At 40.5% G+C, this 25,320-nt stretch overlaps 1 protein-coding gene across 4 annotated transcripts; it reads right to left on the reverse strand.

The window, feature by feature from the left end:
• Positions 1-5,354: 5,354 nt before the first annotated feature.
• esr1 (estrogen receptor 1) lies at positions 5,355-25,102 on the reverse strand. Of its 4 annotated transcripts, XM_013138436.3 has the most exons (10): positions 24,970-25,102; positions 23,726-24,165; positions 17,145-17,371; positions 15,756-15,872; positions 14,803-14,981; positions 12,413-12,566; positions 11,126-11,264; positions 10,423-10,556; positions 9,827-10,010; positions 5,355-6,316 (listed from the first exon to the last, which is right to left on the reverse strand). In XM_013138436.3, the coding sequence occupies exons 2-10, from the start codon at positions 24,046-24,048 to the stop codon at positions 6,022-6,024; spliced, it is 1,752 nt and encodes a 583-aa protein (XP_012993890.1). In that variant the 5' UTR covers positions 24,049-24,165; positions 24,970-25,102; the 3' UTR covers positions 5,355-6,021. The 4 variants fall into 4 exon arrangements, with proteins under 4 accessions (XP_012993890.1, XP_019911933.1, XP_012993889.1 ...); XM_020056374.2 differs by lacking the exon at positions 24,970-25,102 and having other exon boundaries at positions 9,827-9,983; positions 23,726-24,373; XM_013138435.3 differs by lacking the exon at positions 24,970-25,102 and having other exon boundaries at positions 12,413-12,554; positions 23,726-24,372.
• Between the last annotated feature and the right edge of the window lie 218 nt (positions 25,103-25,320).

The raw sequence follows: 25,320 nt of genomic DNA on the forward strand, positions 1-25,320 counted from the left end.
CCTGTATTTCTCCTGAGGTTACATGTGAGTTTTTCTTTGTATCCCAAACAATTCTGCCAGCTTTGACTGAAATCTTTCTTGGTCTACCTGACCTTGGCTTGGTATCAAGAGATCCCTGAATTTTCCACTGATGATGGCGCATGCTACTATGGTCAGTGATGAAACTTTATTTACCAAAGAAAGAGATACAGTCATGACACATGATCAGTCATATTTTCAAAATCAATGCCAAAATGTCATAATTTCTGCCAGGGTACGCAAACTAATGAGCTGTTTGTTTTATATTTTAACAGTATTTTGATGGCTAACCTGAACCCCAATTTGTCATTTTAATTGTTGTAAATTTGTAAGAGATGATGCATTTTAGGATGAAGGGTGGGAAGTGGACAACATGGTTGCTAGTTCAAATCCATGGAGAAGTGAAATTGGTTTTATTTATCAGATGTGTAACATGATACATATCATAGGAGTTTGGCTTTCGCAGATACGTATCCTATGTTACATCTTCCTCTGAGGCCTGGTTACAAATCCAGAGCAAAGCAATATTTAGAGATTATGTTTCTGCATTTCTCTGTGTATTTTTCAATTTCACTGTGCATCCGGAATTGAAACAGAAGTAATCCAAACCCCAGTCTTTTATTTCATTATTATTTAAATCTTTGTAAAATAATAACAAAAGTTTTTTTTTTTCACAATATCTTTATTCACAGCATGATGCCTGCTAGACGAAAGTCAGTAGGGCTGTGAGTGTACAGTTGGTCCCGGACCATAGTATCCAGCCCAACATACATTTAGGGCTTGATTCAGACTTGAGTTTATTAGACTTTGGTATATAACTTCATACCTCATTATTTAATTAAAAAGAAAAACATTCCAATACGATACATAACACGGATATATTATTATTTCTTTACTCCAAAGTAAACTTATCTCAAGTCTGAATAGGACCTATAGCTGTACACCCACCATATGTATTCATATGAATGAATAATCAGCAGTGCTTCTCATAAGGCAGAACAAATGAATGATCAATGCATTTCATCACCTTCAGAAAAATGACTTGGTTTCTCCATCCCTTTCTCTCTCTTATTTCTGTCTCATACACAAACATTGCACAAATTAAAGTCTCAATTCCTTCATACCTGCCATGGCAATATTTACAAAGTGTGCGCTCTTCTTCATTATTAGTCAAAGCTTCATAGTTCTGTGGTTGCTGGTGCCTTGAGGAAGCCTAGGCACAGAGCACTTTGTACATTTGTAAATATTTAGTTTTAAATGTTTTTGGTGCATTTTTGATTGTCCTTTTATTTAATGGTAACTTCTAGTGTTACTTCACTAATGTACTCTATACACCGATCAGCCATAACATTATGACCACCTGCCTAATATTGTGTAGGTCCCCCTTTTGCAGCCAAAACGGCCCTGACCTGTTGAGGCATGGACTCAACGGGTGTGCTGTGGTATCTGCTTATCCTGCTGAAAGAGGCCAATGCCACCAGGGACCCAAGGTTTCCCAGCAGAACATTGCCCAAAGCATCACACTGCCTCCGCCGGCTTGCCTTCTTCCCATAGTGCATCCTGGTACCATGTGTTCTCCAGGTAAGCGACGCACACGCACCCGGTCATCCACGTGATTCATCAGACCAGGCCACCATCTTCCATTACTCCTTGGTCCATATCTGATGCTCACATGCCCATTGTAGGCACTTTCAACAGGTGTCATCATGAAAACCCTAACCGGTCAGGTTACTGCGATGCACTGTGCGTTCTGACACCTTTATATCAGTACCAGCATTCACTTTTTCAGCAATTTGAGCTACAGTAGCTTGTCTGTTAGATCAGACCACACAGGCCAGCCTTCGCTCCCCACGTGCCTCGATGAGCCTTGGCCGCCCATGATCCTGTCGGTGGTTCACCGCTTTTCCTTCCTTGGACCACTTTTGATAGGTACTGAACACTGTAGACCAGGAACACCCCACAAGGCCTGCAGTTTGGGAGATGCTCTGACCCAGTCGTCTAGCCATCACAATTTGGCCCTAGTCAAAGTCACTCAGATCCTTAAGCTTGCCCATTGTTCCAGCTTCTAACACATCAAATTTGAGGACAGAATGTTCACTTGCTGCCTAATATATCCCACCCACTGACAGGTGCCATGATAATGAGATTATCAGTATTAATCATTTCACCTGTCAGTGGTCATAATGTTATGGGTGACCTGTGTATAACTAATATATACACTATAAACAGAGTGAGTGAGAGCACTAAAGTAGCTGGTGCTTTTCACCCATAGAGTTGCTAGATTAATGACAAGTTAGTTGGGATCACTTGGCTATCTGGAGATAAATCTTGACTGTACCACCTGCTACTGATGGTGTAGTGGTCTTACAGGCACTGAGCACAGCTTACAGCTACCAAAGCATCACCTACATGGGTGCTAGACTACAGTGGTTTGTGATCCAGACTTGGATCCAGGTACGAAGCTACCCTTCCTGACTGACGATTCTGTCTACCTGCTACAGGTTCCTAAACACCATGTAAACTGTAGACCATCAGGTCAAGACCTGCCACTGCCAGAACTCTACATGTGTTTCTGTTTAGTTTTGAGCTTAGATACTCCCTTTGTAATAGCAAGAAGATTTTATAAAATGTTATTATTATTATTACCCGTGAGGAGATTTGTCTCTGTACTGGTTTTGGATCATTTTAGATTATAAAACTGCAATTTTACCATTGGAGAAAGAACTACTCTGCAGTGTAAATACTTAAATGTTTGGTTCTCAATTAAATAAATACATATTTACATAACAGCTGCAAAAAGGACCAAATAACTTCACTTCTGTTTTTTAACCAAATATATAAATACAATATATAATGATCCATAAAACATTGGTTGTCAACCACCTGTAATTCTGTGTACGATATCATTTACAATGAATGGGAAAAACTACAGCCCTGGAAAGTTCTTATTTCATCTTATTCTTTATATATTTGGACACATGAGTATTTTAGCAAAATTCCTACCACATTCATTGATGTGAAATTAAAATAACCAAAAGTGAAACTTCCTGATCTGGAAAAGGTTAGTACACCACTACTTTTACCATCACATAAAATGGCTTAAAATAGAATCAGGTTTACCAAAAAAGTGCAAATTATAAGAAAATCCATAGAGTAACTCGGGAATCCAGCCTTCCATAAAGACACCTGGTATGGTTTTGTCTTAACTACAGTTGTGCTCATAGGTTTGCATACCCTGGCAGAAATTGATTTTGAAAGTATGACTGATCATGCAAAAGAAAAGTATATTATTTAAGGATAGTGATCATATGAAGCCATTTATTATCACATAGTTGTTTGGCTCCTTTTTAAATCACAATGATAACAGAAATCACCCAAATGGCCCTGATCAATAGATGGAAAAGGATATAAAAAGATACCCAAAGCCTTGCAAATGCCAGTCAGTTCTGTTCAATCACTTATTAAGAAGTGGGGGGAAAAAATCTTTGTTGCCATGTTTTGTTTTATGATTTTGCCATTCTGTTATGACCTACAGCTGAATGCGAATCCCATAAAAAATTTTAAGTTGCTCACTCATGTTTTCTTTACAAATTGTACATATATTACCAATTTTCCAAGGGTATGCAAACTTTTGAGCACGACTGTATATGGGAGTGTGGTAATATTTCCAGCCATATCAAAGTACATTCCACTGTACGACAGATCATCAACAATGGGAAAAAAGTCCAGACAACTGGAAATTTCCAAAGGACAGGTTGTCCCAGGGAATTCAGCCCAAGAGCTGACTTGAAAGATGCTCATAGAATTCCCTAAGAACCCCAGGGGAAAATCAAGGGATCTACAGGCGTCTTGCCACAATCAAGTGCCAGAGTGAACAGTTAGAAAGAGATGGCACAAACTTGGCACAAACTTGGCCAGATAAAAAAGAATATCAAGACAACTGATATTTGCTGGACAACACCTAGAGACCAAAACAACAGGAACAATGCACTCTGGAGAGATAAAACATAGGTGGAGGTGTTTGGCCTTATTAGCAGACACAATGTTTGGTGAAAATGAAACACTACATTTGAACAAAAGAACCTCATACTAACCTTAAAGCATGGTTTGTGGCTGCTTTGCTGCCTCAGGGCCTTTTTCCATAGCCTTCTGTCACTCATTTTTAACATCCATTTCAAGCTTATCTTTTAAATAAGTTACCTCAGAATATGTATGTCAGTTAGATGGCTAAGTCCTTGATATTTATTTGTAGTATATCCCTTTAGAATATGTGTATTCGTATTTGTATCCATAACTGAATTAAAGTATTGCCTTAGGGCTGTGAAACGATTAAACAATTTAATCTACTTAATCTACTGCAATGAATCTCAGTTTGTTAGAGTTCCACAAAATGTTTTTAAGTATTTCAATACATTTCTATGATTTCAATAATGTGATTAATCCCAATAATGAAATGAATGACATCCATGGAGTGGAAACTAATGGCCTCTCTAAAGGCGAGTGTTTGAAGGTTCCGTTGCAAAATGTTTCAAACTCGGTATTGTTTCAGCGCAGCTAGAGTTCATCAACATAACCGGATGTTGATGGCCTAGCTTCTTCCTAAGCTTACTTGACTTGCAACAAAGTTACAGAAGCAAATTGAGGAAAAAGTAACCTAATGTTCTAAAACAAAATATTTTGTGTCTTTTAAAAGCAAAGCTCATTCTTGGAATCTCCATACAGTAATGTGATCTCTGACAAGAAATGGGTTCTCCTCTGTGTGCTACAGACTATAAACTTTTCCACCAACCATTAGCGAAATGAGATTGTGCGAATAGGAGGTACATTCTAATAACCAACATAGTGTGACACCTGATATCATACGATAGGTCACGTTATGTTACATTACAACGCAATGCAAATATGCTAAACAAATCATATACCACGAAAGCTACTATAATTTCTTATGAATTTACATAAAAGTAAATAAAACGTATAGTTTGGGTAACTAGGGTTAGGGTTAAGGTTTGGTTTAGGGTTACAAAACAAAAATAGTTAGGTTAGCGTAAAGGTCTGGGATAGGTTTTTGTAAGTTTTGTGGCCTCTCAATGGATTCAAACTTGCGACCATTGGGGTGAAGGTTGGGGTTCAAAGTTTTCATCTATCAATGATTTATGTAAAATAATTTACATATGACCCTGGAGACCAATCTGAATTTGAAATGCAAATGAAGAGACCACTGCACCTTTTTCTTTCCTTTCCAAAAAAGTTGAAAAGGAAGGTTTTGAGTGAGGAACAGAAGGGGTAAAATTAAGAGACTACTGCTCCTTCTGTTCCTTGCTCAAAACATTCCCTTTCAACTTTTTTGGAAAGGAAAGAAAAAGGTGCAGTGGTCTCTTAATTTTTTCTGGAGCTGTACTTTATGTTGCAATGTGAACAAAGGCTTGTCGTCAACATACCACCCTGACAGCCTGAGTATGACAAGCAGAATATGACGAGTATGACAGAGTATGACAAGCAGCGGTACATTTTGAGCTACAGAAGGTATACAATGGCCACATTTCCCTCAACTTCAGAAGTGCACTTTGGTCAAGGCATAGTTTGTGTCCACACACACTGAGAAACTTTGACTAGCCCATCTCTATAAATTTACTATGCTGCCAACAGTGCACAACACAATGGCTAAATACTTGGCACAAAGCTGCACAATTGTGCACAGTAGTTAAACGATTGCAAAAGCCATAGAAAACTCAAAGGTTTCAAATGTTATGAAAGGCAACATCTGGTGTGAATACATTTCAGTCTGTACAAAATGTGAACACTACTAAATGTTCAAAAGATCTTAACAAAAAATTTTACATGAGTAAAACAATTCACTTAAATTATAAACAAATATCACAAATGAGAAATTTGTATTTTTTTTATCCATTCTCACCTCCATACATTTAAAAATATTTTTCTAGATATACTTTATCTAATTTAAGGACTTTTACATCTTTAAAATCTACTAATACCCATAACTGATCACTGAATGGGGCTCCTGTCAGAGCGGGGGGCACCGTATTGGAGTACCCCAGGATTGGGGCTTTTGAGCTGGGTATCCTGGCTGCCTTGCATAATTCCAGTGTTGGAGCCTGTGCAGGGGGTGGTGGTAGCTTTGGTGGTAGTAGAAGGGGGCTCCACCTTAGTCTGTCCCCAGGCTTGCTCCACCTTGCTGGGTGAGTGGATCCGGTGAGCATCCAGCATCTCCAGGAGCAAGTCGTACAGAGGCACTTTGTTCTTACATTTCATGCTGTACAGATGCTCCATGCCTTTGTTGCTAAAGAGAGAAGAGGGGAAGTAACCACAAAAAAATTATGTATGTGTATAACCAATGTATGATGTTTAAATGTTACTTAACCAATAAGCAGTCTTTCCCACTTTCCTGTCAAATAAAATGCTGTAATAAAAGTATTTAAAGCAATAATTCATGATGGGTCATATTTTTTTTTAATGGATAATAATACATGAGAGGTCATGTTTTCATATTATGGATAATAATACACGAGGGGTCATGTTCTCATAATATGGATAATAATACACGAGGGGTCATGTTCTTATGTTATGGATAATAATAATACATGAGGGGTCATGTTCTTATGTTATGGATAATAATACACGAGGGGTCATGTTCTTATATTGTGGATAATAATACATGAGGGGTCATGTTCTTATATTATGGATAATAATACATGAGGGTCATGTTTTCATATTATGGATAATAATACATGAGGGGTCATGTTCTTATGTTATGGATAATAATACACGAGGAGTCATGTTTTCATATTATGGATAATAATACATCAGGGGTCATGTTCATATGTTATGGATAATAATACATGAGGGGTCATGTTCTTATATTATGGATAATAATACACAAGGGGTCATGTTCTTATATTATGGATAATAATACATGAGGGGTCATGTTCTTATATTATGGATAATAATACATGAGGGGTCATGTTCTTATATTATGGATAATAATACACAAGGGGTCATGTTCTTATATTATGGATAATAATACACGAGGGGTCATGTTCTTATATTATGGATAATAATACATGAGGGGTCATGTTCTTATATTATGGATAATAATACATGAGGGGTCATGTTCTTATGTTATGGATAATAATAATACATGAGGGGTCATGTTCTTATGTTATGGATAATAATACATGAGGGGTCATGTTCTTATATTATGGATAATAATACATGAGGGGTCATGTTCTCATATTATGGATAATAATACATGAGGGGTCATGTTCTTATATTATGGATAATAATACATGAGGGGTCATGTTCTCATATTATGGATAATAATACATCAGGGTCATGTTCTTATATTATGGATAATAATACATGAGGGGTCATGTGTTTTTATTATGGATTACGTTATAAATCCTCAACAAATATTATTAAACGCAAGCTTTTCCATTACCTATTACACTGTCTCACCAGCAGTGCTGGTACTTCATATGAATTGCTTGACTATGAGGGTGAGCTGAACCAATCAGGTATTAGGGATTTCATAACATGACTTTTACACCACAATGTTAATGGATCACTTTAGGGCATAGAATTAAATGACCGGGCTGAATCTCAAACTGCATATTTGGATGCTATATAGTATGTCTGATTAGTTTGCAAGAAGATTAGTATGTCTCAAACCATATTACGCTGAAAATAGTATGGCAAAGGTTCCCAGGTGGTCTACTATCTCTGGTGGATATTCAAAGTACGCATCCATGCATGTTTTTGGGGTAAAGTTGACCACAACCCCTTGCGCAGTAAAATAGGAAGGGTTTCCACAATTCAATCATCTTTTCACTTGACAAAAAGTCAATTATCGTCACCTATATTGATAGTTATTGCATCAATGTCATTCACGTATGAAAGAAAAACAACTGTTATTGGTCCATGCAATAAAATAGCTTTGGCAATGTAAAGTCCATCTTCAGTCTCAACTAGCATGTGCACAATTCTCATTACTATTGCAAGTAAAGTATTACTGGCTTATAAGCTTTTAAAACGGTCAGTGGCAAAAACCATAGGCTACAGTTCATAGATGCTATTTGTTGTGTAAGTAAACCTCATAAAAAACATTAGTCAGTTTAACACAATGCTTAATCGTGTCTAGCTAAATATTCAAACTTGGCATGATGTTAATGCATGACAAAATCGTAGAGAAAAAAAAACAGTTGAGACACAATTTTATGACAATATAGTATGTCCCAATCGGTCCCAATACTGGCATACTAGCATACTATATTCTAAACAGTACATACTTTATCATCCACGAGTACATACTTGTAGTATGTAGTATTTAGTATGCAATTTTAAATTCAACCGTGGGTCTCTATGTATTCATGAAGGTAGCTCTATATTTCAGGTATACAGAAGAAGAATACACACAGACGAGAAAGCAATTTAGTCACTTAGAAACTGTGGCAATCTGCATCAAACAAGCTGCAGCATCAAATTACAGAAATCAGAGGAAAGCAATATGCTCATAATGTGCTAAAATATACTTATTAGTGGAATGGAAGAAAGCATGTTCTGTACTATGCTTTGCAAAGCTAGCTATGCTAACAAAAAAAAGTATTGAAACAAATTGACTATTAACTTCAACTTTTGAGCTGGCAGTTAGGAGACAAGAGAGCAAATAATTAGAGAACCAGGATTGTTTGGGGGTTTTGGACTTATCTTACAGCATATTTTGATGAGTTACTGCATTTGTAGCACTGCAGTCATAATGCCAGAACTGTTTACACCTCTGTTTCTCATTTGACCACATATTTCAGATACAGTATATGGCCTAATTCAGTGGTCAGTAGAATTTATTTAGCTATAGCCATCCCTGGATTGTTCTGCAAGCCGATGACTCATTGGTCTCCAATTTGGCAGACCATCTGCAGTCCATTTTTGGGTTGGTGTGAAATGTGATTACATAAACTAATCAGCTAGCTCATGTTTAGCATTGGCCATCGACTTAAAACTATTACTAGAAATACATATGACCTTGTCATCTTTGCTAGCAATTGCTGGGATCACATTCTGACTGTAACTAATTAGCTAGGAAAATTCGCAGCATTAATTGCAATCAATGTTCCATTGTTGATGTCAATGTTATGTCGTAAACAGAGCTCGCCACTGCCAGTATTATTTATTCTGGCCCTGCATGTCAAAAGATCAAAAGATTAACAGTGATATGTTTTATTCATTTCAGCAATAACTGTTTTCTTGAACTCAGCAATATGCTTGTCCATTGATATATAAATGCTGTCACAATTTAGACAGCCAATCAGGAGCCGCCTCTGTATCCAGTAACAAGTTACCTGCATTAAAAAGCCAGACAAATTCCTAAGAAATGGCAGTTTTACAGACATTACAAATATTGTATTCTGATAAAGCTAAATAGTCGAATTTTGACACAAATCATTGTTAAAATAAAGAATTTTAGAGCATAAAAAGAAAATCAGGCATCTACAGATTTATCATTTTTATAGTAGGAATGTGTTGCCAGGTAACTGGAGTGGTAGGTAGCCTAGTTGTTAGAGCATCTGAACTGTAAGCAAACGCTTGCTATATTAATTCCCAAGCCAGCATATAGAAAAATCTGTCGTTCTGTCCCTGAGCAAGGCAACGCTTAAAAATAGAATTTGTTCTCAGTCAACATACCTGAAACAAGATTAAAATGACATAAACAATGACATTTTCATGGAAATGTGTGTCCTAACGACACTTCACTTAATCTACTGTGCTCATCCCCTATGTAGTGTGCCCTACTCGCCTCATATGTCGGATATGAGAGAGCAGGAGAAGGAGCTGTGCCTGCCGTCTGGACTGCTGCTGCACCAAGGCTCCCGATTGGCCGATGTGGTAGATGAGGGCGTCAGTGATGTTGTCCAGCATGTTCTGCACAGCCGGGCGGTTGTGTAGAGACTCCACTACGTTGGAACAGAAGGAGAAGGCACCTTAAGCGGATGGGGAAAGATACGAAAGGTTGTTGACCCTGAAAGTTTTTTTTTTGGAAGGAGTCCGTCACCCAAAAAAAAACAGGAGTTTCTCTCAGTTAACACACAGCTGGTCCAGTTGTCATGGTAACAAGTATGGGGTACGTTGACAAAGTCAGGATCATTCTAGTCACGGCTAATGTGATTTCATTCATATTAATACACTGCTAAAAACAGAATTCAACTTTCAACATTTACATAGTTGTAAACATACAATTCTTAATGGAGTTGTTTATTTTAGTTGAAATCACGGCAGTCGAGATGTTATCAATCTCAGCCAGGGCTAACCCAAGTTTAAACCCTTGTTGCAACCTCACGTACCAAGCAAACCATCTATTGTTGCTTAGTTACCCACAAACACACACTGACTCACCGGAGTTTAACAGGATGATGGCTTTGAGACACACAAACTCCTCCGGCTTTAATCTGAGCGTGCGGAAACGAGAAACAGTGGCCAGGAGCATGTCAAAAATCTCACCGAAGCCCTCCACGCAATCCCCTTCACTCCTGGAGGCCAGAAATAAAGATCAGACACGTACATTTATTTACAGTGAATGTCTCGTAGGTTCAGGGCAATAGCAATATCCCAACTGCATTTGTGAAGAGCAGCCCTTTTGGAGTAAGTTAAAAGCTGCCCCTTAAGTCCTCACACCTTTTACACTTGTTGACAGTTTTAGATATAATTTCAGTCATTTAGCAGACTTATCCAGAGCAGCTAACAGGCTTTGTGTGAAAAATCCTCTCCCAAACGGCCTTTCTCCCCCACCTCTCTATAACACCCCCCACCCCCCCAACCCCCCGCCACCCCTCAACACTGTCTCACATGCTTTTTCCATTTCTCCCAAGAGTCACCTTTTTAATTACATTTCTCTCCTCTCTGCCAGTGTTAATGTGTGATGACAGAGACTTGCGTAGGTGAGACAGCGCATTTCTCTCCGAGAAAATGAGAGTTACTGCTGTGACATGACCTTTAGGCATACAGATGAGATATCAAGTGGAAATCTACTGTGTTTTGTCATTATATCAGGTATTGTGTGTTTGTGTGTGTGAGGATGTGTGTGTTTGTCTGTACCCACCGGTCCAGAATGAGGTCCTGGGCGAAGATCAGTTTCCCTGGGCAATGGATGGACCTCCAAATGAGTCCGATCATCAGAACCTCAAGCCAGGAGCTCTCCAGCAATTGCACCTGGTCATGGAGGGACAGCTCCTGGAATCCTACCAGTATCAGAGAGACGTTCATACTCTGATCAAAACACATACAAACCCCTTTTTGATCACACACTAACCACCAGTAAGCCAGCTCACACACTAACCACCAGTAAGCCAGCTCACACACTAACCACCAGTAAGCCAGCTCACACACTAACCACCAGTAAGCCCGCTCACACACTAACCACCAGTAAGCCAGCTCACACACTAACCACCAGTAAGCCCGCTCACACACTAACCAACAGTAAGCCCGCTCACACACTAACCACCAGTAAGCCCGCTCACACACTAACCACCAGTAAGCCCGCTCACACACTAAGTGATAGAAAAATTGGCCTCCAATGGAAAGAAGCCACTGCAAATACAAATTAATAACAAAATATTTTTAACTCAAAAATAATTCTAATAAACTTGACATTTCAAGCATAAGGTCTTCTCGGATCTGAACATGTAAAGATAAATGCTTTGGATTAAACCGTGTCATGCAAAAACTACTGTGAATCACAGTCTCATTGCTGGCCTGGCATGACCACTACCACTCAGCAGTCCTACTTCATATCCAATTACATCCAATTCCCATCCATTGTGATTCTTTGTACCTGGCTGAAAACTACTGCAATTAAAACGGAGTGCTTTTGGCTATAGTGACGCACACGGGGACAACATGGTAACATCGGCGCTTCCTTAGACAGGGTCGTAGAGGGGTTAATGCGTGTGTCTAATGTGCTGTGTGTTTGTGGAACTGTTAGGCTCCCTGGGGTGGAGGTGGTTTCACTCAAATGACCCTTTCTGAGGCAATGAGCGCAATCATGAACATTATGCCTGTGTATGTGTGTGTGTGTGTGTGTGTGTCAGATTAGTTTCTGCCACCATCAAGACTGGCAGTGTAAAAGCAGCCACGTGATTGGACAACGGGGCAGTCTAACACACAATGCGGGAGTGTTGGGCTAAACGTTTCGTGTGTGTGTTCACATGTGGTGTGTGTGTGTGTGTGTGTGTGTGTTTGTGTGCGTCTGTCTTTGAGAGAGTGAGAAAATGGGTACTATTCAGGCCTTATCAGAGTGATTTTACCTCAGTGTCTAGTCAAATCAACTGATGTAAGGACAGCATTAGGACATCATCTGTCATTTCTGTGCCGGTTTAGGGTTTCTTGCCTGGTACTTTCTTGGCCCAGGCAATCATGTGTACAAGCTCCTTGTCGGCCATGCTGGTAAGCAGAGTCATCACGGTGATCTCTGTGTAGGGCCGGGCCATCTTCTGGCGAGAACACACGGCTGGAGGCTCTGCACCCTGCAGCTGGAACAACACCTGGAGTTAGGGGAACAGGAGAAAATGAAAGGGCTGGGAAACATGGGGAAATTAAACCGATGTAGGTGGCCTTGCCCTGGCAACACCCATTAGACTCCAATTTTACTCACAGTCGAGAGCTTACATTGCACTTTTAAAATTGTTTTTCTATGGTCAATTCAACTTGCAGACTTGGTCCTTGGTATTATATAAAAAACATACAACTACTACCAGATAGGTCTTATGTAATGTAAAAAAAACATTCAACTACTACCAGATTGGTCTTATGTAATGTAAAAAAAGAACATACAACTACTACCAGATTGGTCTTATGTAATGTAAAAAAAAACGTTCTACTACTACCAGATTGGTCTTATGTAATGTAAAAAAAGAACATACAACTACTACCAGATTGGTCTTATGTAATGTACAACCCCATTTCCAAGAAAATTGTGATGAAGTATTGAATGGAATGAATACAGAATGCAAAGACGTGCAAATCATTTAAACCCTAAATTCTATAGAAAATAATACAAAGACAACATATCAAATGTTGAAACTGAGAAAGGTTACTGTTCCTTGAAAAATATATGCCCACTTTGAATGTGAGGCCAACAACATGTTTCAAAAACTCTGGGGCATAAAAAGAGCATCCCAAAGTGGATGAGTCTTTCAGGAGTAAAGATGGAGAGGGGTTCATCACTCTTTGAAAGACTGTGAAGGCAAATAGTACAACAATGTAAGAATAATGTTTCTCAATGTATATTTGCAAAGAGCGTGGGGATCTCACCATGTACGGGACATAATATTATTAAAAGATTCAGAGAATCCAGAGAAATCGCTGTATGCAAAGGAACAATGCAGAAAACCAATAGTGGATGGCCGTGATCTTTGGGGCCACACATGGTGCATTAAAAACAGACACGATTCTGTAGTGGAAATCACTGCATGGGGTCAGGAACACTTCTGATAACCACTGTCTGTGAACACAGTACATTGCTGCATCCACAAATGCAAGTTAAAACGCTACCATACAAAGAAGAAACCAGATATAAACAAGATCCAGAAATGCCACTCCGTTTCTTTGGGCCCAAGCACATTTAAAATGGACTGAGGCGAAGTGAAAAACTGTCCTGTTGTCTGACAAACCAAAATGTTTTATTAATTTTGGGAATTATCAATGCCACGTCCTCCAGGCTAAAAAGGAAAGGGACCATCTGGCTTGTTACCATCTTTGATGGTATGGGGGTGCAATAGTGCACATGGCATGGATAACTTGCACATCTGTAAAGACACCATTAATGCTGAACAATATATAGGCCTTGCTTATTTCAGCAAGGCAAATCACATTCTCTATGTATTACAACAGCATGGATCCGTAGTAAAACAGTCTGGGTGCTAAACTGGCCTGATGGCATTACAGACCTGTCACCAATTGAAAACATTTGGCGCATTATGAAATGAAAAATATGACAAAGGAGACCCCGAAATGTTGAGCAGCTGAAATCCTATATCAAGAAAGAACAGGAAAACATTTCACTTTCAAAACAACATCAATTGGTCTCCACAGTTCCCAAATGCTTACAGAGTATTATTAAAAGAAGAGCTGATGCAACACAGCAATAAACATGCCCTGTCCCAACTTATTTGAAACGTGTTGCTGGCATCAAATTCAAAAGGGGCAGGTATTTTTACAAAAAGTAATAACACTAAATTATTAAATGATTAGCTCATCATTGCATTGTGTTTTTATTAGCATTTTACGCAGCATCCCAACTTTTCTGGAAAGAGGGTTGTATAAAAACAATACAATTACGACCAAACTTGTGTCACGTAATGTATAAAAACATACAACTACAACCAGATTAATCCTTGTAATTCATGTGAAATTTTGCATTTTCACATAACTTTCTTGTTGAGTGAAGCTCAGAATTGGCCTCGGCTCACAAGTTCATGTTCTGTTTTGATATCCCATTGGCCATGTTCCAGACCACAACAACCCCTGCAAACAACTACTGGATATCTACAAATACCCAAGTTTTACAGCAAGAAAAACTAATTACTGTATGTTTAACAGTCAGTCACAAAATACCCATGATACATTGTAGTTTGGGTCACATTAAACAGAGCCATACGCTTTTGTTCTGTTGCGAGATCAGGGCAACTCAACAAAGTTATTGTTTAGTAGTGCTTCTTTATAAAAGGGGATGTATTGAAGATATAAAATGAACGTCAGTGAAATGACACCAGTTCAGACCTGCTCAGGTGGCATGGAAACCCTGGGCCTGACTCCTGGTCCTCCAGCACTGAGACTGCTGTTCCTGCTACTGTCCTGAGAGGGCGCTGTGCTTTGCTCCAGGACGCTGCTGTCAGCAGTAGGGCCATAACGCCGCTTATCCCTCCGGAGAACCCGCCCACCGCGGTCCTTACGCAAGCCTGTGGTTTGGAGTAGAGCATTGGTGCATTCATTACCATGTGTGAATTAAATGCTCACGGCAAGCCCACTTGAAAGGCCTCGTCTTGGTACTTTCCAGTAGGTTCTGACTGTACCCACAAGGTTACCACTGACTACTCTTGCCAAAGAAAAAGGACCTCATAACTGCATTTTCTGAAAATTATTGCAAGAATGCATTACTTATTGCAAGAATGCATTACTTATTGAAAGAATGCATTTACTATCCATTAATCAAATTATTTTAACTCTACAATTTTTTTAAAAGTGGATGTACTTTATAGTTTGTATAGTTTACACAGCTTGTTGGACATTGGCCAATCAGAGTTTCAGGACAAGTTAATTGCACGTGAATGCATTTGCACACGGGAAAATTCCCACCGCGTTATGTGTGCGCGCACACAGACACATTTATCTTGCTATTTGCACTTTTACTCCCACACATAACTTCATATCCTTCCATGCTGTAGAAGTCTGGTGTGTGTGTGTGTGGGGACGGATGGACGTTTGTGTGGCTGTTTGCATTCATGAAGTATGAAAACAAAGGTGGGTGTGTAGGCTCCTAAAACATCCTCTAACTCCCACGGAGGGAAGCGGTTCAAGGCCATGGTCCAATTAGTCTTCATGTTAGCATCAAGTTAGGGTAGAAAGATATTAACTTAACTAAACTACCAACTGTAGCCTGCATGTGTGTCTGTGATTCTGGTCTATAAGTATAGAAAGTATAGAGAAACGTGAGTGTGTGTGTGTGCACTCACCTCCTTTCATCATGCCAACTTCGTAACACTTTCTGAGACGGCATGCCTGGCAGCTCTTCCTGCGGTTCCGGTCAATGGTACACTGGTTGGTCGCAGGGCACATATAGTCATTGTGACCTGGAAGAAAAAATGAGGATGATCCCTTCCATTCCAAACACTGGGAATGACACACATGTTAAGGTTAAAGAGGAAAAAAGGGAAGAGGAACACGTAATGCTTTTTCATCTCTCCCTGCCGTAGACAGAATGACAATGTAATGTTCTATTACTAAGGAGACCACCATGTTCTGATTACGTTTTATTTTTTCTTCTTGGAATCTCAACCTCCTTGAAACATCACAAAATCTCATTTGTAATTCCACAGCCGGAGCATTACAAGGTAATATGTAGCTCCATAGAGCAGCCCTTATCTTGATGATCAAAGAACATTTCAATAAGGTTTGAAAAAATGTCCTACATGTGGGTTGAGGAAAAGCGGGTTGTGTACAGCATAATAACTCCTACTCAAGGGATTTGCAAAAAAGGGACTGTCTACAGGTCCTGATATTTTCCTTCTGAGGTGAAAAGGGGCATTATGACATCTACAAAATGGCAGATGTTCCACCTTTCCCCTTTATTTCAGTCATTCTGTTCTATTTAGACCCTGGCTTCATCTAAAACCTGTATAAGTTAAGCTGTAGCACTGGGGAATGACTGTGTTAGCCGTTTTCTCTTTAAGAGCTCTAAAGCTGGATAGAAGCCAAGGTTGGTTGTCAAGGTTGCTTTTGAAATAAGACCCCTCCTGCTGGGAAACGCCCACACAAATGGACGCCACCCCTAAATTGGGAATTCTCTCTTTTAGCAAAAACTCTATCTTCAATTTATCTCTGAAAAATCTTAGAAATTCATAAAAGCAAAGGACAAATGTGAATATTATCTCAGTTAAACAAAAACAAAAGTTTAAATTATCCCGGTAGTCTTTCCACTAGAGATTACAGTGAATCAAAGTGAGTCCCCTTATTACAGCACTGCTAACTTCACTCCCAATAGCAGAAACACTTCTGGTTTTCATACTGTCCTTCTAATTAGGGACATACTGACCTGGTTTGACCAGACTGCAATTAACAATCAGGTAGAACCAAAAAGCATTTCAGTCTTCCCGTGATGAATAGTTCTGCCTTACAAAAACATTGACATTTTAGTTGTTAGGTAGACACTTATCCAGAGTGACTTACATGAGCAACTAAGGCTCTGCACCTTGCTTGAGGACAACATATTTTCAGGGATTCAAACCAGCAATCTTTGGGTTATTGGTCCAACACCCTAATCAGCAAGCCATCTAACCTACATTAACAAATGACTGTAATGAAGCAGTGGGAAAACATTTCTTATAAGATGAAACAAGGCTTACCTTGGATGCTCCTCTTGAAGAAGGCCTTGCAGCCCTCACAGGACCAAACTCCATAGTGGTAACCAGAGGCGTAGTCGCTGCAAACTGCACAGTACCTGGTCTCCTTGGCCATCTCAAAGTCTCCCACCCCGGACCCTGAACCGGACCCCGCCACAGTGTAATGCTCCTGCCTGTCGGAGCCGATGCAGAGCTCCTCCTGGGACTGCTGATTGGTTACCACACTCGACCTGAAACATAGGGTTTGGCTAAAAGGTTGGTATTGCTGGGGTTGAATGAACCATCCCTATGGATGTTACCATTGAGGTCAACTGCTTTAGAGTAGACAACTGGAAGAGGACACCTATGACTAGAACACCCAAATCTTTAAATTGTGTTGCTCATGGTTAGTCCATGATTTATTTATGCACACTTGAGTGACAGTTCATAATTAATATTAGGGGAACACTTTATTTTGCGAGTCCCAAACTTGTGCCTGCAGATGATCCACAGATTGTCCACTGACTATCTGTAACATTTTAACTATCTACTAACCCTAAGCCATATCTATATCCTAACCCTAATTCTATCCATAACCTTAACCCATAACCTTAATCTAAAACTAATTCTAAACCTAACCCTAAACTTAGCAAGCAGTTGTTAATCAATAAACTTCCAATAAAGTTTGTTGAAAGTTTTAGTATCTATAGAACATCTACAGATGGAAATTGGGACTGTCAAAATAAAATGTAACCAATAGGAATTTTATAAATATAGCTCTGGAAAAAATTAAGAGACCACTCATAATTCTTCTTAAATCAGCATCTCTACATGTATGGCAGCCATTCCATTCCAGTGTCTGATAAATTCCAACAAAGGCACACCTCATTTTACTTAATGAGGTCCTGAATAGATTACCTGAACCAAATCTAATTTAACAAGGAAAATTATTAAAACCACTGCTGTGGTCATCACTATCCTCTTGCAATAGGACCAGCTGGATGGCAAAAACATTGCAAGTAGTACCTCAAGGGTAATTTGAATAAAAAAATAACTATTCAGCATGACAAAAGAGTTGAAAAGAAAAGCTACAAGTGAAGAAAAGAAGGGCTCCATTCTGGCTTTACTGGAAGACGGATACAGTGAGTGTCAGGTTGCTCCCATCCTGAACATTTCAAAGACGGCAGTTTATAAGGACAAGGTCAAGCAACAGACATTGAGGACAACAAAGCTACAGACTGGCAGACAGCGAAAACTACTGTCCACTGACCGAGATGACCATGAACTCATTCCAATGTCACTCAACAACCGTAGGATGACATCAAGTGACCTACAAAAAGAATGGGAAAGCAGGGCTGAAGTTGTGCAAACCTAGAAAAAAGCAATACATCAATGAGAAGCAAGGAAGAACCAGGCTGAAGTTTGCAAAAGACCATAGACTGTAGAAAAGGTAAGGTAATCATCTCTGACGAGTCAAATGTTCAGCTTTGCCCAACACCTGATCATCTAATGGTTAGACAGAGACCTGGAGAGGCCTACAAGCCACAGTGTCTCACACCCACTGTGAAATTTGGAGGAGGACCGGTGATGATCTGGGGATGCTTCAGCAAGGCTGGAATTGGGCAGATTTGTCTTTGAGAAGGACGCATGAGTCAAGCAAAGTACAAGGTTATCCTGGAAGAACACCTGCTTCCTTCTGCTTGGACAATGTTCCCCAACTCTGAGAATTGTTTATTCCAGTAGGACAATGCTCCATGCCACACAGCCAGGTCAATCAAGGTGTGGATGGAGTACCACCAGATCAAGACCCTGTCATGGCTAGCCCAATCTCCAGACCTGAACCCCATTGAAAACCTCTGGAATTTGCTCAAGAATAAGATGGATGGTCACAAGCCATCAAACAACACAGAGCTACTTACATTTTTAAAGTCACCCAATAGCAATGTGACAGACTGGTGGAGAGCATGCCAAGACGCATGGAAGCTATGATAAGAAATCAGGGTTATTCCACCAAATATTGATTTCTGAACTCTGAACTCAACTCAAAACTGTTCATTTTACTCAAACACATACCTATGAATAGTAAAACCAGAGAAACTGATAATTTTGCAGTGGTCTCTTAATTTGTTCCAGAGCTGTATTTTCCAAACACAATATATGAAGAAATTGGCTACAAAATGGAGATAGCATGCTCTCACGTGTGTTTTTCTTTCGGGGGGAGAGAAGATGTACTATTCAAGCCTTTAGCTGGTGGTGCACGTACAAACATTTGATTAAATTTAAACTGAAGCTTTTATCTAGAGACATATTATTGGTTTCATAGATTGAGTACCTATTTCAGGTTTTTTTTCCAGGGAGAAGATAGAAGATGAATGAGCCAAGATAGAAGATGGTCACAATGAAGCGCAGGCAGGACACGAGGCGCAGAAGAGGTGTCATTCCTTTTATTATTTCTCAACTCGAACAAAAACAACAAAAGAAGAGGTACACCGTGAATTGAGGCACATAACGCAAACAAACAATGAACCACAAACTAAAAGATGAAATGGGCAACTTAAATTGGGTCCCCAATTAAAGGCAAAGCAGGGCTGCTGCCTCTATTTGTGGACAAAAAAAACGTCAGCGCAGAGATGCCTAGAGGCACCCCAGGCAGGACCTGACAAGGATGAATGTTAAAACCCCCCCCTACTCGTAAGGTCATATAATACCCCTATGACTGCCTACTCTTAGATCACAATGCCCCAACAGACAGTGAATCACGTGGCTGTTACATAGTATATACAGTGCATTTGGAAAGAATTCAGAGCCCTTTTCCACATTTTATGTTACAGCCTTGACCTTAATCTAATTCAAGATTTACCTTGTTCTTACCTTTCTATGACACTCAAAATTCTTCCAACTTTCTTCCTAGTGATTAGCTCTGCAAAACTGATCAACCATGGGGACAAGGGCCAGGGACCAAGAACCCCAGGGTCACCCTCACCTAGCACCAGAGGTCCTGTGTGGCGATGGGAGAATCTCCCAGAAGGACACTCATCTCTGCAGCACTCCACCAAACATACCTTGATGATAAAGTGGCCAGACAGACGCCACTCCTCAGTAAAGAGCACATGAAAGCCTGCTTGGAGTTTGCCAAAAGGCACCTAAAGCACTCTCAGACCATGAGAAACAAGATTCCCTGGTCTGAGGAAACCAGGCCAGAATGCCAAGCGTCACATCTGCAGGAAACCAGACACCGCTCATCACCGGCCAATACCATCCCTACAGTGAAGCATCACGTTGGCAACATAACACAGTGAAGATGTTTTTAGCAGCTGGGACTGGGAGACTAGTTAGGATCAAGGGAAAGATGAACAGAGCAAAGTAAAATCTGCTCCAGAGTACTCAGGACTTAAAACTGGGGCAAAGGTTGACTTTCCAACAGGACAACAACCCAAAGCACACAGCCAAGACAACGCAGGAGTGGCTTCAGGACAAGACTGTGAATGTCCTTGAGTGGCCCAACCAGAGACCTGAAAATGGCTGTGCAGCATTCCCCAACAAGCCTGAGAGAGCTTGAAAACCTCCCTAAATAAAGGTCTGCCAAGCTTGTAGCGCCATACCCAAAAAGGCAGTAATCGTCAAAGGTGGTTATAAAAAGTACTGAGTAAAGGGTTTTAAATAATTTATTTCTCATACATTTGCAAAAATTTTTAGAAAACCAGTTTTTGCTTTGTCATTATGTGGTATTTGTAACAGTTGGGACTGGTGAAAGCAAACGCCAGGACACAAACGCAGTCTTTTCTGAACAGGTGTTTTTTAATGGCAGTTCCCAACAGAAATCCAGCATGCAGAAAACAGAGAAACCAGCCCTTGTCCTGAACATGAAAACCGAGTAGACCAAACCAAACAAAACAAAAACCGGAATACACATAACCCGTTGTAGACCCAGAGCACTGGTGCAGACTGTGAAGCCCGTCCTCTAACATACACAGAGAATAACCAACACAGCACAAGCCTACAGCCTAAATACCCCAACCTGATTCCCAAATGACACACAGGTGCGCCATGCTTAGTTCATGTCCTCATGGGACCTCGCTCAGCCCTTGTGGCTGGAACAGGTGCCAGTAGGAGGGAGACGCCGAACGCTGGATGGGGGAGGAAGGCTGATCCAGCGACAATGTGACAGTATTGTGTGCAGATTGATGAGAAAAGTGAATTCTATCAAATTTAGAATAAGGCTGTAACGTAACAAAACGTGGAAAAGTCTGCATACTTTTCAAACGCACTGTAAAGCATGCAGATAAGCATTGAGGCATTCAGTAACTGTTAAATTAAACGTTAAAATAGGCAGAACTAATTAGCATGGTTTGATCGTCAGTATCCACTATATCAGAAATGGCCACTCTCCAGTTTTTTTTGTGGTGAGGTAATTACATGACGCAAGAAATAAAACAAAAAGGTCAGCGCTCATTGGCGAATAAGAACGGCAAGAATCGTGCAAGCTGTATTTAAAGACTGTCAGCTTTAATTTGAGGGTATTAACTTCCATAAACTGGGATAAGCGTCGGAATTACTGTCCTTTTCATACATGGCCCGCAATTTTAGGGGATGAAATTCATTGGAAAAACTGACAATGTTAAATAAAATTATCATATTTAGCAAATCCTTTTCATTCTTTATGTTTGCTGCTAACAAGCTCCGCAATAAGTTCAATGTAATTTACCACTCTACAATCTGCTTTGTAACCTCTGGCGCCTTCAGCACTCATCGCTGTGACCTATAAACACTGGTTAACTGGCCCTCCATTCGCACTTAAAGCCAGACACTTTGGCACCAACTTCTTTAGAGTCACTTACTGGTAATACCCTCACTTCCTAACTTCTTCTACTCTAATTGGCCAGGTCATCCTCGAACATGACAGTTGTGGCTTGGTTAAAAAACTGTTAAACATATTAAATAAATAAATTTGATAACTGACTGATGCCTGCAGCCCATAAACATCACCAAACAGTGAATAAATTCCCAGGTGATCCTCGGCCAGGCCTGTACTTTAGTCACCTTCACTTCCTGTCATTTCTGCCTTTAGCCATGTCTTCAGCAATTGTAGCAACTGTTCAATTTACTTTGAGTTGGGTAATTGACTTGGCCACTCATGTAAATTCAACTTGTTGGCCCTAAATAACTCATTGGTTGCTTTAGCTGTATGTTTCATAACATTGTCCTGCTGTGAGGTGAAGTGCTGTCTAATGGGTTTTCAGGCATTTGGCTGTATCTAGATATTTACTGCTTTCTTGTGCTTGCACTAATGATACAAACAAACACGCCTGTCAAACAAAAGCACAGCTGTGAAGCCAATTGTCCAAAAGGTTTTGGTCAAAATGTATGTACAAAACATAGTGTTATTTTTAAATGGTTCCTCCAAAAGGGATGAAAATACCCTCAAATTAAAGCTGACTCTGTACTTCCCCCCACTGTCATTGTATAATTTCAAATCTGGAGTGCTGGAGTTCAGAGCCAAAACAACATAACCTGTGTAATTGTCCAAACAATTATGGACTGCACCATAAATTCTTTCAAAGATCAACATCCGTTTATCTGATAGAAAGTTAACAGCTTTCTTTCTGATAAAAGAATAAAGTGTGAAACTTTAAAATAGGTAATTTCACACCCCTTAGGCCAATTATAGCTAACAGCAGCAGCAGCTTGGATTTATCCAGCTTACTGTCCCCTTCCGTAAATTAATTTGTCTCCACCTCACTCTGGAAATGAACTGTGCATGTTTACTTCCGTTGTTCTTACATATTGTTCTTTTCTCAAGGTCTCTGGTGAAGTCGTTAATCTGGGTAATTAGAGCTCTGCAAGCTATAGCTTTACAGCTAAGGCTTTATATACTGTCACAGCAGCCTAGCTATGAACCCTACTGATAAGTAACAAATAATGTTTCACTTTCAGGGTAGATAACTTGGTATTGTATTGTTACATGTAGTATAATGATCCAATTTGCCTAATACTCCAATCCATCAACTAAATATTGTTTAAAATGTGTTATGGTAAATGTTTTTTTAAAGACAGCATGTTTAGTTACAGTCTATATTTTGTCTGTCATAATTTGTTGGTTGGACAATCTAGTAAGAAAGAGGACGACATACAACAGACAAAAGTACACCGAAACAAATAACAAAATGTGATCTCAGAAAGATGTTCCTGTTCGTGTGTGTGTGTTGGGAGGGAGGCTACAGTCATATCCATTACGCAAGCAGCAAGAAAAGGCTTAAACCTGAACTCAGTCAATGTCACTCAACATGAGCTATCATGCATTATATCTTCAGAACAGCCACATCATATGGATCAGGAAATATCACATGTCTCGAGATACTCTGTGGCAATAACAATCAGCGGTGTACCTGACACACAGGGGCACGGCAAGTGCCGAAAGATGCTACCCAACCAGACAAACACAGTGTCCAAACAAACCTGTGCAAACCTAACACCACCCTAGACTGACACTAATTCAGATCAAACTGAGTGAACACCCACAGCCTACATACATCACAGACAACACATTCAGCAAAACACTGAACTCCGACCTGCCAGTAAGAACCAGGGACAGTTGCATTGCTCACCTGTATATGGGTGTAGAAGAGGTCTCCAGGTAGTAGGGCTGGCTGGGGAGCCCCAGGTGGCTAGGAGGCTGGAGAAACGGGCTGAGCTGGGGGCTGGAGGGCACAAACACCAGGGGGCTGGTGGGACTGCTGTCCAGGGATTGCAGGCTGCCATCCAAGGTGGGTCCTTGGGCGTCCAGGGGGGCAGCGGAGTAGTACACAGCGGCCGCGGTGGAGGGGCTGTAGAGAAGGGCCGGGCCCGGGGCAGGGACGGCGTAGTCGTACCCTCCCTCCAGGTAGTCGACGGCCCCCCCCCCACCCCTGCGGGTCTCCTCCGGGTACATGTCACTGTCGGGCGTGCGCGGCTGTGGCGAGAGCTTCTGGGGGGAGGTGACGTGACTCTCCACGGCTGTTTGGGGTCTGAGGGGAGCTCCGCGTGGCTTGGAGTTCTCCGTCCCAGTCTGTCGGACCAACATATCATTCAGAGAACAGTGCTGATAAGCAGCATGATTTAGACTGGCTCACTAAGGAGTGGGAGGGCTAGAAGGGCCCTGTTCTGTCCTCTCCCTCTTCTCTCTTTCTCTCCGTTCTTTATCACCCTGTGCCAAGAAACTCAAAGCTGTCTGTTAGGCTGAAGGGGACTGGGTGAGGGGCTCCCTCCCTCTCTCCTTCCTCTCTCTCCCTCCTAGATTCTGGGTAGAGAGACAGACCAAAAACACATTTTCCTCCCTCCCTTTTTCCTTCAATTTCTGTGAGGCAGAGGTCTCTCTTCTCCCTCAGCTATCTCTACCGCTGTGTATAGGAGAGGAGGATAAGGGAAAGGAGTTCTAGGCAGAACGAGAGAAAGAGGAAAATAGGCAATGACTCGTCCAGCTCGTTCTCTCTTCCCTGAAAACCTTTTAGTAGACAGAGCAAGGCTCTGCAGAGGGTTTCACCACTGTGTGATTTCCTCTCTGAATGCTTATCAGTCACTTAGCGTAGAGCTACTGCAGTAAAACACATGCTCCTTTGTGACTGAGTTCCATTAAGTCAAATTTGCAAGTTAAGTATTTATTTGGGGAATTGGGAAGTATAAACAATGACAAAATACAAATCTACAAGCAGGAAGCTATAAATTAATAGCTATTTACCCTTGAAAATATATTCATTTACATTGAAGACATACTCTTCTTAAGCAAGTGCAAAGGTTTTCAGAGATTTTGCTTAATGGTACCCAATGAGATTCGAAGCTAGCAGTGCAAGCATGTTTTTGTGTTTATAGTTACCTTAGTGCTGTGGTGGAAATCAAATCAATCTTCAACTCTTCCTTTGGGCTGGTCGAATCTTGTGTATTGTTTTCTAGGGATTGTCTTTTACAGTTCTTCTCTTCCCATCTTTCTTTCTCCTGTCTTTCTGAGATCTGGCTCCACTTTACAACAAGAACAAGAGATTGGTTTAAAAAAGGGATAAACAAATTAAAGATGCAGTCAGATCAATACTGGTATATCTAGCGCAGGTCACCGTAACACAGCAAACAAAAAGAGAGGTCAACACTTTCTTGTGATGCCAACATTATGCAATTGGCAAGTGGGGAAACGAGTGGTTTCAGATAAAGCAATACATTAATTAAATGTTTT

Source organism: Esox lucius, chromosome 18 (genome assembly GCF_011004845.1).
Source record: "Esox lucius isolate fEsoLuc1 chromosome 18, fEsoLuc1.pri, whole genome shotgun sequence".
NCBI lineage: Eukaryota > Metazoa > Chordata > Actinopteri > Esociformes > Esocidae > Esox > Esox lucius.